This window comes from Zonotrichia albicollis, chromosome 8 (assembly GCF_047830755.1).
Source record: "Zonotrichia albicollis isolate bZonAlb1 chromosome 8, bZonAlb1.hap1, whole genome shotgun sequence".
Taxonomy (NCBI): Eukaryota; Metazoa; Chordata; class Aves; order Passeriformes; family Passerellidae; genus Zonotrichia; species Zonotrichia albicollis.
In genome coordinates this window covers 8,883,555-8,897,359 of record NC_133826.1, presented here as the reverse complement: position 1 = coordinate 8,897,359, position 13,805 = coordinate 8,883,555, and the positions used below count along the sequence as shown (strand labels likewise).

At 50.3% G+C, this 13,805-nt stretch overlaps 1 protein-coding gene across 1 annotated transcript; it reads left to right on the top strand.

The window, feature by feature from the left end:
- The first annotated feature begins 60 nt into the window (after positions 1 to 60).
- On the top strand, positions 61 to 13,375 carry LOC102073515 (cytochrome P450 4B1). The gene is made up of 12 exons (XM_074545846.1): positions 61 to 885; positions 5,576 to 5,720; positions 6,383 to 6,427; positions 6,949 to 7,076; positions 8,594 to 8,718; positions 8,836 to 8,987; positions 9,591 to 9,697; positions 10,161 to 10,351; positions 10,778 to 10,911; positions 11,055 to 11,119; positions 11,710 to 11,792; positions 12,627 to 13,375. The coding sequence occupies exons 1-12, from the start codon at positions 706 to 708 to the stop codon at positions 12,793 to 12,795; spliced, it is 1,524 nt and encodes a 507-aa protein (XP_074401947.1). The 5' UTR covers positions 61 to 705; the 3' UTR covers positions 12,796 to 13,375.
- The last annotated feature ends 430 nt before the right edge of the window (positions 13,376 to 13,805 follow it).

Here is a 13,805-nt window from a genome sequence, read left to right as displayed (position 1 = left end):
CGGTTCGAGTCCCACCCCCGGCGGGTGGGACGGGCGGGGAAGGGGGCGGTGAGGGGCGGCGGGGCACGGCCCGGTTGGGGCCCACCGGGTTCGGCGGGAGCTGCTGTTCGCAGAGATAGCGGTGGCACGGAAGCGGTGTTGCCCGGCCGCTGCCTGCCCTCTACGAGCCCTGCCAAAGCTGCCACGGTGCCCGGCCCTCGGCTGGGGCGCGGCATCTTGCCGTGCGGCATTCCCCGCGCTCGCTGTCCCGGCCGGCGCTGGGATGCGGCTCACAGTGCCGGCGGCGGGGAGGGAAACAGGGAAGGAGAGCGGGAGCTGTCAGCCGGGATGCGCGATGGGAGTGGGTGGAGATGAGGGTGAAAGCTCGTGAGGCTGGAATAGGTGATGAAGACCTCGGCAGGAGCAATCCCAGGGCACGGTCTTTCCCTCTCTCTTCAGCCTGAGGTCCCGGCGCGGATCCAGCCCGTGCCGGCGGCGGGGGCTCGGGGCGGGCAGCAGCTCCCAGCCGGTGCGGCGGCGAGCGAAGCGTTCCCGCGGGATGCTCCCTTTCCCTTCCTTTCCCTTCCCTCCCAACAAGCGCTGCCGTGATTTGGCAGCCGCTCGGACTCTGGACCTGCCTCTCCGCCCCGCATTGGCTGCCGCGGCCGGTGCCGCCGGGGCTCTGGAGGACACCGGAGGCAGCGGCTGGCGGCTCTCACGGGGACCATGAAGCTCCTGTGGCTGGGCGTGGATGTCTCCAGGGTCCTGCACCTGGCCGCCGTGTTCTGCCTGACCTGCGTGCTGCTGAAAGCCATCCAGCTGTTCCACCGGCGGCGGGAGCTGCTGCGGGCGCTGGCCGACTTCCCCGGGCACCCGACCCACTGGCTCTTCGGCCACGTCCACGAGGTGGGGAAAGGAGGGCCGGGGCTGCTGCAGCGGGGGCAGTGCGGGGAGCGGCTTTCCCGAGGGGCGTGTGGGAGTGATGCTGGTGGGACTCGTCCGGGAGAATTGCTGGGCGGGTGAGAGGTGGGCATCCCTTTTCCCAGCCAGACCAATGTGCTTTCCACACCTGTGATGCTTAGCGAGAGCACGGCTCACGCAGAGCTCCGCAGGCTGCTGCAGACTGTGCGGTGGAACAGGGTGGTGGCTGGCTCGCAAGTAAAGAGAGCACGGTGTGGCATAGGCAAGGTCATGCCGGGCTGAGGTGCTGGAGGCAGCCGAGCCGCGCTGCTCTGTGCCGGGGCAGGCTCCAGTGTCAGGAGCAGAGTGTCCCTGCTCCTCTGACGGCCAGGGCAGGGCCGCTGCAGCTCTCCCTGCGGCTCCCTGGGCAGATGCTCGCTGCTCCCGTTATCCACAGGCACTTCATCTCCCCTCCCAGCTTGCATCAGCCTCACGGCCAGGTGAACCTGACAATTGGTCGTTCTGAGCCACTTTTCAGCTATAGAACGCATCACAGGCATTGCATCCAGCACAGGGGCTGTGGAGCACAGGGGCTGTGGATCTTCTTACAATTGCATTAAGGTCATGAGTAACTAAACCCACGTACATAGGCGAGCCTGGTTCTGGTCACTGGTGTCAGGGATGATTGTTCCCTGAGCTATGCACTTGCCCACACAGATCACCATGGCTGTCTTGGCAAACAGATTTTCACAACTCAGCAGCAGCCTCACGAGCTTGCCTGATGCAAAAGGCTTTTCCATATGTGCTAAAGGCTGCCTAAAATCACCTTCCCCTCTACTGGGCTCTGCTGGTGTCCTGCCGTGGCACCTCTGTGGCACATTAAATAGCTGGCACCCTGAAAAGTGTCTGAGAAATCAGGAGTAGACCTCACAGGACTTGTCTCTGTGCTGTGGCAGTGCCAGTTTTGCTGTGCTGGACAGGACAAGCAGTCTTTTGGCAATGTAAGCCTGATGATGGGCCAGTTCAGACCTTTGTTACACTGCCAGTTAGACTTTAAAACTGCAATTAAATAAAGTATGTTCTTCTGTTTGTTAGTTGTGACTATTTGCCCTGGAAGGAAATTTAACCATTTGTGCCAATCACTTGCTGTCATCATACCTAGGTTGCTCGTGCCTCAACTTTTACCTCAATGTTTTTATGAGAATTCCTTTTTTGAAGATTTAACAATTTGCTGATTAATGCTGCTGAGTTCCCCGAAGCCTAACAGTTCACAAAGCCAGCAAAGAAACTGGAAACTGGCAATCCACTGGGCACACACTGAATACAAAGTTTGCACACACCTCAAGGAGGACCTGTGAGCTGTATTCAGGGAGAACACTGACATTTCCTGTTCTGCTGATTTAACTGATTGTTTCCTTGTTTTGATCCAGGCCAGTTTAAAATCTCAAATGTATTTGTCATGCTCTGGGTGGATCTCCTGGGAATACATCACTTTGTTTTAAAGCATTCTCTGGGTATTAGTCTCTGCTTATCCAAATCACTCAGTGGAAATGGTATTAAGATATCAGGAAGAGCTTGTGTAGAGCTGTCCAGTCTCACTGCAGCAGCACGACTTAGTTAAACCCAGACTGTCAGCCCTGAGCTGGCCAAACTGACTCGCCATGGCCGGGGTTGGTGGGAGGCAGAGGAGGGCAGGTCACTGCCCTGCTGGCCTGGTGTCAGTCAGTCCCTCGGCAGCCCTTTGTCCACTTGTGCCCTGTGTGGGGACGAGCCAGCCCCTCTGGCTGCCTGCAGCACACCCTCATGCTCAGATTTCAACTCCTGCGTTCTATCTTTCATTTGCTATCAGTGTGTAGTCATTAAATGTGCCCTTTAGCTTCTTTCCGGATGCTTTTAGTGTTGGATCCATTTCAAACCTTGCATTTCAGCATGAGATCAGGCAATTACCTTTCTTTCTTAGACCCAAGTGGGGTTAATACTTTTCTTTTCAAGCCCCCAGGGGAGGAAGAAGTAGAAGTAATGGTCTTTCATGCAGAGCTGGGTATGTGGAGCTGTGATTAAGGTGTGAGAGCTTTCTATTCCTCTGCAGCTCACAGAACTTTACACCCTCTGCTCCAGGAGTGCTTGGTGCAGCAGGTTACTCACCTTGAGGGTAACCTCTCCTCTCAGATAAACCCATTCAATCCTCTGCCAGCACAGGGGTGGTTCTTGATAGCACAAGCTAAAGTGCTGCTCCAAAACAAGGTTGCATGCAAAAGCTTCTAGGATTAGGACTTCTGCCAGCGAGACTTGCTCAGCCCAGTTACTTTTCATTATATTTTTTGTGATTCACAGCAGGACAAGCACAGGCAGCTGTATCAAAGGGGCTTTCATATGTTCAGGTGTCACTTAGCTAAAGGCACTGTGCCGAGCCCTGCTTCTGCTGGCATTTGTTGAAGAGGTGGGTGCTGAGGAGAGCTGCCTCCTTTTGCCCCAAAACTTGATCCCTGAAGTCAGAAAAATTGATGGTTCTATTTATATTTATTTATATTAAGTGGTTCTATTTATATTTATTCTATATTAAGTTCAAAATCTTCAACGTGAGCGAGGGAAGTTGTAATAACTGGTTGTAGTTCATAATTCTGCTGAATGTGGGAGACAGCACATGGGATGTGCTGCAGGGACACCCCAGCTTGTGAGGAAGAGGGGGCTCAGTCTTGGAGCTGAACGTGGATCTGCTCCTGGCAGACACCCAGGACTCAGGAGTATCCTCTCCAAGACAAGCCACACGTGGCTGAATATTTGATGTGGGTGATTATTTGAATATGAGCCATGTCCTGGGTTGAGAAACAGCAGCCAGACTAAAAGCTGAGCTGGGATAACTCAGCACTAAAACAACAGAGCAAACATTCACTTGATACAGCCAGGAGGGTAACTTTGAGGCTAATTTCTGCACCAGTATGCTTATTTAATTAATCTTCAAGTCAAAGCAGCAGCAGCTATGTCAGACCCAGCTTACCAAAATCCTTCCCCCTGCATATTGGTCCAGAGTAGTTTCTCTTCAAAGAAAAAAAGATCTTACATGGTTTTGTCTCTGCAGTTTTCTTCCTCTGCCTGTGACTGTGATCTTTCCACTTGTTTTTTGTCTGTTTCCTGTACACAACAACAATGGCTGTAAAAGCAACAGAGAGATTACTGCAGAATGATCCTGCCACTGCTGGTGATATGAAAGCTGGTGACAATGCTGCTCCTCAGATTGCAACTTCCAAGGACAGGAGATAAATCTTCCCAGGACTGCTGCTGGTTTATCTCCCCCCGAAAGGTTGTGGTGGTCAGAGCCCGTCCAGGGACGCCAAGTGCCGGTTTATCTCCCCCCGAAAGGTTGTGGTGGTCAGAGCCCGTCCAGGGACGCCAAGTGCCGGTTTATCTCCCCCCGAAAGGTTGTGGTGGTCAGAGCCCGTCCAGGGACGCCAAGTGTCCGGTTTATCTCGGCTGTTTGTGGGGCCTGGAAGGCCCGGGGGTGGCCTTGGGGCAGCCCGCGTGTCGAAGGACGAGAAGAGGCTTCAGTTCTTCTTTCTGGTTTTATGTTTATTAATTGTTTATCTAAAAGATGTTCTTTCAGCCTAACAAAGATCCGCTCAGCAGTCAGCCATGGGCACACTGTCTCTGCCCTCCCGGGCAGCCACGTATCTTTATACCCATTGTGACGTATACAATATTTATCATTTTTCCCCAATACCATCTATTCTTATAACTCGGTGTACTCTCAATAATAACCAATAGAAAGGTGCCACCGTGGCCAAAGAAGATGGAGGAGAGGAGGAAGAAGAAGAAGGACAGGACACACCCCAATTCCTCCATCTTACTCCTCCAAACCCCCCTGTACATAAATCCTAAACCCTGTTTCTCTATCTCTAATTAACTAATCCCTTCACCATTCACCCGGTGAAGCCCTCATCCTTGTTGTCTCCTGTGTAGGGTTAAAGTCCAGCTACCAGACACTTCTGGCAACATTCCAGGAGTCCCGAGCCCCCCCCAGGGTCTCGGAGGCTCAGCATCTCAGGACTGAGATCTTGAGATCCGACAGACTGCCAGCTCTTCATTGCCTGTAAAATTCAATTCCCAGAAACCAATGAATTCTTAATGTAACGTTATTCACCAGTGTTCCCTTCTCTGTGTGATCCATTGGTGACTTTGGACTAATTCTGTGCAATTTTTCCTGGACACTGGCCTTCTCCTCTGAAGTATCTGGAGGGGGCTGTGGTTTCCCAGAGCTGCACTGGGGCCAGCAGTGATGCTGTTGGCTGCTCTGTTTTCTCCCAGCTGCAGGATGCTAATTGCTCAGCCATGTGCAAGTCAGAATGTAGTTGCATGCCGCAAAATGCAGATGCTGGCTGGGGCAAATCTGTCTTTTATGGGCTGGCCATGGAAAAAGAGCAGATAACACATATGAGCTGATAGGCACCACCACGGTACCCAAGGATGTTCTCTAGCTTAAGGGATAAGGAAGAATTATTTTATAGAAGCTTTAAAAGCAGCAAACATCTCTACTTCCCATGCTTTGCAAGCATGGAGGAAAAACACCTTGTTTATCCTTACCTGGTTTTGTGCTCAGAAAGACATGCAACTTTTAAGACAGTGTATTGGGAGATTATAGATATAATTTTTTTTCCTCCAAATCTGTATATTCTTTCTTTTTTTTCTTCTCCTGAAATAGTTTCTCAAGGAGGAAGAGGTGCTGGACAAGGCAGAGCTCTGGGCCCAGAAGTACCCACTTGTTCACCCTATGTGGTTTGGGAGTTTCTCAGCATTCCTGGTTATCACTGATCCCGACTATGCCAAGGTTCTGTTGGCCAGAGGAGGTGAGAGATTATTGCTTTAGCTGAGGAGCAACAACCCCAGCCTGCAGATTTCCCTTGCCAGCCTCAAAATTTACAGCAAGGCAGGGTTTCAGAGAGAGGTTTTCTGCAGAAATCATCTCAAGGCATGGAGAGACACCACTCCTTCATGCTGTGCCCTGGGTGCTTCAAGCACAGGGCTGCAGGGCTGACCTGACTCTGAATCCATTGCTGGAAAATCAGACTTCCTCAAGTGCTCCTTGAAAATTTAACTACTCAGTGCCTGATCCCAGCAAGGAAAAAACACTTAGGGGCTTTTTTCTAGGTTCAGAGTTTTGGCTTCTACTGTAGAGAAGTATCTTTAGTGCATCAAGAAAAGCAGGTGCTGAACAGTGATGTCTGAGAGAGTTAATCATTTATCACACTGCACAGACTTTGGACTACCAATATTCTTGTTTTTTCCAGTGTGAGCATCTGCTTTTATATTTATTTATTGCTGCTGGCAGAGACAATGTTGTTTTGTGTTGAAATACTGGGAGTTCTGCAGGGATGCCACTGATTTTGCTTCATACCCAAAAGTGAGAGCCTAGAGGGAGCTTTCAGCTGCAAACCTGAGTTTATGCCATTGAAACATTTACCATTTTATTTTTACCGTTTTATTTTCTCTTTCTTTATTTTTTTTACAGATCCCAAGGATAACATCAGCTACAAACACCTTGTCCCATGGATTGGTATGTATTCCCAGGGCTTTGCCTGCAAGGAATGATTCTGAAGTTAGTCAAAAGCATGCTATAAATAAACAGCATTGTACCTGTTCCTTGATGGAGTTATAGGTAAAAGCTTCCTGAAATTATTGCATTTACTGAAAAAGGTGCTAAGTAGTTCTGTTTATTTTCAAGGAAGGAAAGTTCAAACATAACATATGTACAAATACTGACATGTCCATAGATAGCGAAGACTGGTGATGGGGGAAGCTTAAATTCATTGGAGGACTGGTGAAAAATACATCTGCTGTTCTGAATTTCTCAGTTCCAGTAGTGTTGGTGTTTCTTCTCAGAGACACCACTGTGCCATTTTGATGAGCAGGGCTTTGCTCAGCTCTGGGAACCCTGGGGCTGATGGCAGCATTTGGAAATAGCCTCTCACAGCAGCTCAGATAGCAGATTTAATCACACTCTGTGCAGGCTGAGGCTGTGTCTGCAGGCAACTGAGAGCATGCCCAGCTAAACATGTCTTGCCTGTGTTTCCCCAGGGAATGGGTTGCTGATCTTGCATGGGCCCAAATGGCACCAACACAGAAAACTCCTGACCCCAGGGTTTCACTACGACGTCTTGAAGCCGTACGTGGCCCTGATGGCAGAATCTACAAACGTGATGCTGGTAGGACTCATGATGCTCCCCTCTCTGCCCTGTTTGCTTCTCCCCATTCTGTCTGGTTAGGAGGTGAATGCTGGAGCAGGGTTTTCTTTGTCTGGTAGTTGTAAGGACACACTGTGTTCTAGTGGTCAATCTTTCTGAGTCACCCCAAATCCCTGCCCTTGAGCTGGAAGGGATGAGCAGCCCTTGGAAGGGATGAGCAGGTTGAGCCTCCCTGCAATGACAGTGTCTCTGGTACTACTGCCTTGGGATCTGTGGCTGAGATTACAGGATTGAGTTATTGCCATCCCATGCATGATCTCACTTCCAGCAGCAAATTCTTATAAGGTGTTTGTCTAATTAAAGATTTGAGGTAAATAAATGTTCATAATAAATCTGCCAAAGATAAAGGCTGGGGCACAGCTATACTGTGACCTAAGGTTAAAGGGTATTATTTGCTGTAAACATACCCATGACTAGACTGCAATCTCTGCCATGGTCATAAACAGTGAAAACGTGTTGTTCTTCAATCCACTGGTGCTGGGCAGGATGGAAACCAGTAGGATTCACAGGAGAAGGGCACCAGGCTTTGTGCATACAAACTGGAGGAGTCTGGATGCTGGATCTATTCCTTCTCCTTCACCTCCCTCACTGAACCTCCCTGGCAGCTTCAAATAGATTCCTCCTGGATTCCTCCTACTGGCCCAGGGAGCAGCCAGGAACCGAGGGCTGGAGAGCCAGGAGAGCCTTTGCAAGGCTGGGAAGAAGTGCCTGGGAGTTTGAAATTCCTTGTGCACAGCGCCAGTTGTCTGAGCCCGTGCCACCAGGTGGCAATCGTAGCCTGTGCTAGGACGTGCATCTGTCCCCATAAGCCTGGTTTGGTGCTGTGGAGCTCAGATGTCACCGCGCTCCTCTCTCCCCTCCCTTTCTCAGCTTTGAAGTCCACTCATTCCTTATAGCCTCGAGGGAACAGAGGATTCATCATCACTGCTTGTCTGCTGGGGAAGAGAGGCAGGATTTATTGTTTCTTTAGGGGTGCCCTGTGCAAAGGGTTAAGTAAGAGCTCCTGTATTACTTTCTGGCAAAACACACTGGCACAGAGATCATGTGGCAGAAAAAAACCTTGCTCCAAATTTGTGTCCTGGGCACAAAGCTGAAATCTGCTCAAGAAGGCACCCAGTGAAGCCCAATGCCAGTATATGCTGCTCCTGTACAGAAAAACACACTGTATCCTAGGAAAGATTTGGGTAACTCCCCATCACCCAGAAATGCACCTGTCCTGGGCTTCTCCAGGTGCTCTTGCCTCAGGATAGGGTGCAGCAGGGCTCACCACCACCAGGATCCAAGAACAGCAGCTGCCTGAGGCAAATCTCATATTAACCATCCCACTCTGGGATTTTGCTGGCAACTAGAGATCCCCTTCTTTCTTTTCCATTTCTCTGGGATGTGTCTCTATCTGAGCACTCATTTAATCAGGGGGTGACTGCAGATCATGCAGTGCTGACCCTTTTCTTCTCATTTCTGTCTCCTTTGTGCCCTAGGATAAGTGGGAAAAGCTGATAGCAGATGGGAAGCCAGTGGAGCTCTTTGAGCACATTAGCTTGATGACTCTCGATAGCATCATGAAATGTGCCTTCAGTTGTCACAGCGACTGCCAGACCAACAGGTCAGTGCTGGCTGCCCCAAACCCTGGCAGGAAGTTTGCAGCTCAGAAGGGAAATGGGCAAATTGCTTGTCACTGTGCTCCCACAAGTTTACAAGCTTCCTATTCCCCTCTCTCCAGGAAAAACACCTACATCCAGGCTGTCTACGACCTCTGCCACATGGTACACCAGCGCCTCCGCATCTTCCCCTACCACAATGACATCATTTACTGGCTCAGCCCCCACGGGTTTCAGTTCAGGAAGGCCTGCAGGATCGCTCATGACCACACAGGTATTCCCTGCTGGCATCCTCTCCCAAAACTTTGGGCAGAGGCAGTCAGGTTTTCTCCTTGCCTGTGCAGTGAATCCTGCGCAGAGGCTCAGAGCTGAGATGCAAGCAGGGCATCAGCTTGCAGTAGTGATCTGATCTAGGCAAGAAACCAAGGAGTCTCTCAGCTCCTGGGTCATTAAACTGGACTGTTGGAGGAATTGCCCTCTGGAAATGCTCCTGTAAAATGTCCAGAGACAGGTGAGACAAGGAATGGGCATTGCAGGCAACACCAGTGCAAGGAATGATTTTCCATTCCAAGCCCGGTGTGATTTAAATGCATGAAGGGTGTGTAAAGTAGGCTGAGAAGTCCAGAACAAAGAAAAGGATGACAATATCCATGGCATTTGTGGCCATGCTGCTGGAAAAGCCAAAGTGCCTGGGATGCAGAAGCACAGGTCAAATGCATCATGGGCTGAGCAGTGCTCATCTCCTTGGGTGAGGTTTGCATTCAAACCACAAAGTTTGAGATGAGTTTTTGAGATGCAAAACTTTGGGTTTTGCATTCAAAGTTTTGCAGCTTGGCATCCCCCGGCCCCGCTGAACCTTTAACTCTTTCTGGCCCAGACAAGGTGATCCAGGAGCGAAAGGAATCCCTTAAAGATGAACGGGAATTTGAAAAGATCCAGAAGAAGAGACATTTGGACTTCTTGGACATTTTGCTGTGTGCCAAAGTGAGTGGAAAGGAGCACAGAGTGCAAAAGCAAGTCAGTCTTTGCAGGGGTGCCACAAGCCACCAGAGAGCCTCAGGACTGCGCAAGCCATTAAGAAAATTAGCCCAGTCCCATCCAATTGAAGAGAGGCCAAAGTGATCCAATTTTTCATTGCTGAATTGTTGGCAGTATCTTATACTGCATGCACAGGGAGTCTGTAGTCCTGGTGGTTTAATATGGGGGGTAAAGAGATTTAAAAGTGAAGGGAAAGGAGCTCTGAATTCAGTGTAAACAGACTTTGATTTTGTTTACATTATCACACAGGCATCATCACACCCCTTTTGCAAGAGCTGAAATAATATAATGGTCCCTACTGGGATATTTACATATTTATATATATGTGTGTGTGTGTGTTACTGTAAAATATATATATATATATAAATTTTATATGTATGGGCAACTGAGAGTGTCTCTGCACTGTTAGGATGAGAATGGAGCTGCACTGTCCGATGAGGACCTGCGTGCTGAGGTAGACACGTTCATGTTTGAGGGCCACGACACGACAGCCAGTGGCATCTCCTGGCTCTTCTACTGCCTGGCAACCCACCCTGAGCACCAGCAGCGCTGCAGGGAGGAGATCCAGGGCATCCTGGGGGACAGAGAGACAATCCAGTGGTAAGGCTGCACCAATTCCTCTGCTGGTCACTCCTTTCCTACCGCTGCCATTTCTAAGAGAGCGGTGCCTTCAAGGCTCCAAAGCTGGGGGTGCTAAAGGTTGCTGCATGCACAGATCCTTCACAGATCCTTCAGTTAAGTCTGGAAGGGACATTATGGATGCCATCCCAAGTCCTGGGCCACCAGCACTGCTATTTGCTCTCTCCTATTTTCTTACCACAAGACATCATAGATGTGCTTTTCATTTTCCCCTGTTGCTTTGCCCTTGAGCTTGTTCAGTGGCTGTTCAGGTTGTTCAATGTGGCTGGGCACTGTGGGTCCCTCTGTTCTGTTGCAGTCTGCTCAGAGGCTGGGTGGCTGTGGGTGAAGGGATCTCCCAGCACAGGCAGTGGGGGGATGTGGGGCTCAGCCTGGCTGTCCCAACAGGGAGGACCTGGGCAAGATGCCTTACAGCACCATGTGCATCAAGGAGAGCCTGCGCCTCTACCCGCCCGTGCCCGGCGTGTCCCGGCAGCTCAGCAAGCCCATCACCTTCCCCGATGGACGCACCCTGCCCGAAGGTCTGTACATCCCCCTCCTGCTGCCTCTGCTCTCAGGCACCAGCTGCATCCTGCTGGCACACATGTTCAGCCAGGGCAGTGCAGATGTTGGCTTGTTCCTTTGTCAGTGAGCCCTTTTCTCCTCCTACTCAATTGTTTTCCAGGCAGCGTCACTGCAATAAGCATTTACCTCATTCACAGAAACCCTGAAGTATGGAAAGATCCTTTGGTGAGTTTTTTTTGATCTCCTAATAGTTCTTTCCCTTTGTGGTATGTGACAGTGTTTGCAGGGGTCAGGATGAGGGAAGAGACAAGGATCTGACTCCATGTTTCAGAAGGCTTGATTTATTATTTTATGATATATATTATATTAAAACTATACTAAAATAATAGAATAAAGGATTTCATCAGGAGGCTAGCTAAGAATAGAAAAAAAAGGAATGAATAACAAAGGCTTGTGTCTCGGTCAGAGAGTCTGAGCAAGCTGATTGTGATTGGCCATTAATTAGAAACAACCATATGAGACCAATCACAGATCCACCTGTTGCATTCCACAGCAGCAGATAATCACTGTTTACATTTTGTTCCTGAGGCCTCTCAGCTTCTCAGGAGAAAAAATCCTAAGGAAAGGATTTTTCATAAAATATATGTGTAATGTGACAGTGATGTGCCTCTTCCCATGTACCCTTCACCCGTTAGAATTCTCGCTCTGCTATGGGATTGTTCATAAATGAAGGGGTGTCCCATTTTTCAAGAAACCAGTCAGTAGTGTGTTCTTTAAATAATCACTTTTTCTTGCTGCATATTCTTCATTTCCAGGTGTTTGACCCTCTGCGTTTTTCCCCAGAGAATGTCTCTGGCAGGCACTCTCATGCCTTTCTGCCTTTTTCTGCTGGAATGAGGTAAAGGGAACTGAACACTGAAGGAGTAGTGGGCAGAGACCACCACCTGCAGAATTACATAGTTAAATAATTAAATGAGGATATAAGTGTTTGTGCAACAGAGGGGTTCTGATACCAGCAGGCAAAATGGGAAGGCAGCATTGCCAGGCCCCTTCTGGGGACAAGGAACTGGGTCCCAAAGCTGTGGGACATCCTGTTGACATCCTGCAAGGAGCCTGCAGTATTCTGAGCTCACCTGCTCTCCTCTCCTTGATGCAGAGACCCCACCCCACCCTCCTGGCCTTTGATTCTCCCCTTTTCCCTTCCTCCCAATCCTTCCCTTTGCCCTGTGCTGACTCCTTCAAGGCCAACACCTCACAGACCTTCCCTGCTTGGAGACCCACCACCTCATCCCTACTGACTTCCTTTGGCTTCCCTATCTCCCTCCTTCTCCGTGACCACACATCGAGCTTCTGCTGTTCCTCTCCATTTCTCCTGCTCAGCCCATGCCCCTGGGACCCCCTGAGCTCAGAGGGAGAGGATGTGTGCTGGTGTGGGATGGGCTGGGGTGGGCTGTGGGGTTTGCCATGCCCAGCACTGGGATTGGGCTGTATAGGATGGGCTGTGGTGTTTGCAGTGCCCCACACTGGGATTAGGCTGTGTGGGATGGGCTGTGGGGTTTGCTGTGCCTAGCACAGGATGAGGCTGTATGGGATGGGCTGTGGGGTTTGCAGTGCCCCACACTGGGATTAGGCTGTGTGGGATGGGCTGTGGGGTTTGCAGTGCCCCACACTGGGATGGGCTGTGGGGTTTTCTGTGCCCCACACTGGATGGGGCTGCTCCCTTTCCCTGCAGGAACTGCATCGGGCAGCAGTTTGCCATGAACGAGATGAAGGTGGCGCTGGCTCTGACCCTGCTGCGCTTCGAGCTCCTGCCCGACCCTGCCACGCCTCCCCTCAAGATAACTCGGATCATCCTTCGCTCCAAGAACGGGATCCACCTGTATTTAAGGAAGCTCCGCTGAAGCTGGCACACATCCTGCCTTCACCAGAGGGAGGGACCGAGCAGATGACGGGGCCGCGTTTCTCTGGGGTGGAAGTGCAGGGCAGGATTTGGGAATAAGCATTCCTGATTTCTGTACTACATCCACCAGCTGAAAGCCCTTTTCAGGCGAGGCTCCGGTGGCTGGGATGCCATGGCACAGAGCCATCTGCTCCAGGGCACTGATCTGAGAGCAGCCAGGCACGGCCACGGTCTCTGTCCCCTTGCACTGCCATAAGAGCGGGCCTAGCCTGGGCTGGGAACATCTGCAGGTCCCACCAGCCTCCTTCTTACCAAATCCTGCCTTCACACTCGTGCCCTGGCCAAATCTGTGGCCATTTCCAGCCCTGCTCCATCATCAGCACCTTCCTCAGTGCCTGGAGGTCAGCCCTCCTCTCCTGCAGTGGGGACAGCTGTGACAGATCTCTGTCTCACTTCTCACACTCAGTGGGCCTCTGATTTGTTGAAAGCACTGATTCCAGTTGGGGCTCTGAAATCGTGCCCAAACTGCAAAATATTCTGTAATTTTTGTCTTAATAAACCAATAATTTTTCCTGCAAACAGCAGCTCTGTTGTTTATATTGCTGGTTCTTGCCTGCTTCATCACACATGCAGTGTGAAACTCCTTTAGAAATGGAAAATGTGGAGAGGAAGCCCATGAGCAGTGAGAGACCACCCTGGACAGGCCAGGAAACTGCCTGTGGGTCTCCAGCCAGCACAGCATCTCCTTCCATGGACAACTCTTTAATAGGGGCCCAGTAATCAATCATCAATCAAAGTTCTCGTAGGTAGAAAGTGTGTCTGGGGGTGGATTTCCTCTTAATTTTTAATATTCTTTTATTTTCTTAATTAAAATTTTGATTTTCTGATTTTCAAAATTTCTGATAAAATTATGAGAGCTGGTACACTGGAGGACAGTAGTGAGCTGTCCTCTGCCTCTGCAGGAATCATTATTGGGATAGAATATCACACAACAAACTGTGAAACCCCAAA

Bases quoted from the DNA above. Each gene is read 5' to 3' on its own strand.
- LOC102073515 (XM_074545846.1), top strand. From the start codon at position 706: ATGAAGCTCCTGTGGCTGGGCGTGGATGTCTCCAGGGTCCTGCACCTG. The intron at 886-5,575 runs GTGGGGAAAGGA...CTCCTGAAATAG, and splicing joins TCTTCGGCCACGTCCACGAG to TTTCTCAAGGAGGAAGAGGT. The intron at 6,428-6,948 runs GTATGTATTCCC...GTGTTTCCCCAG, and splicing joins ACACCTTGTCCCATGGATTG to GGAATGGGTTGCTGATCTTG.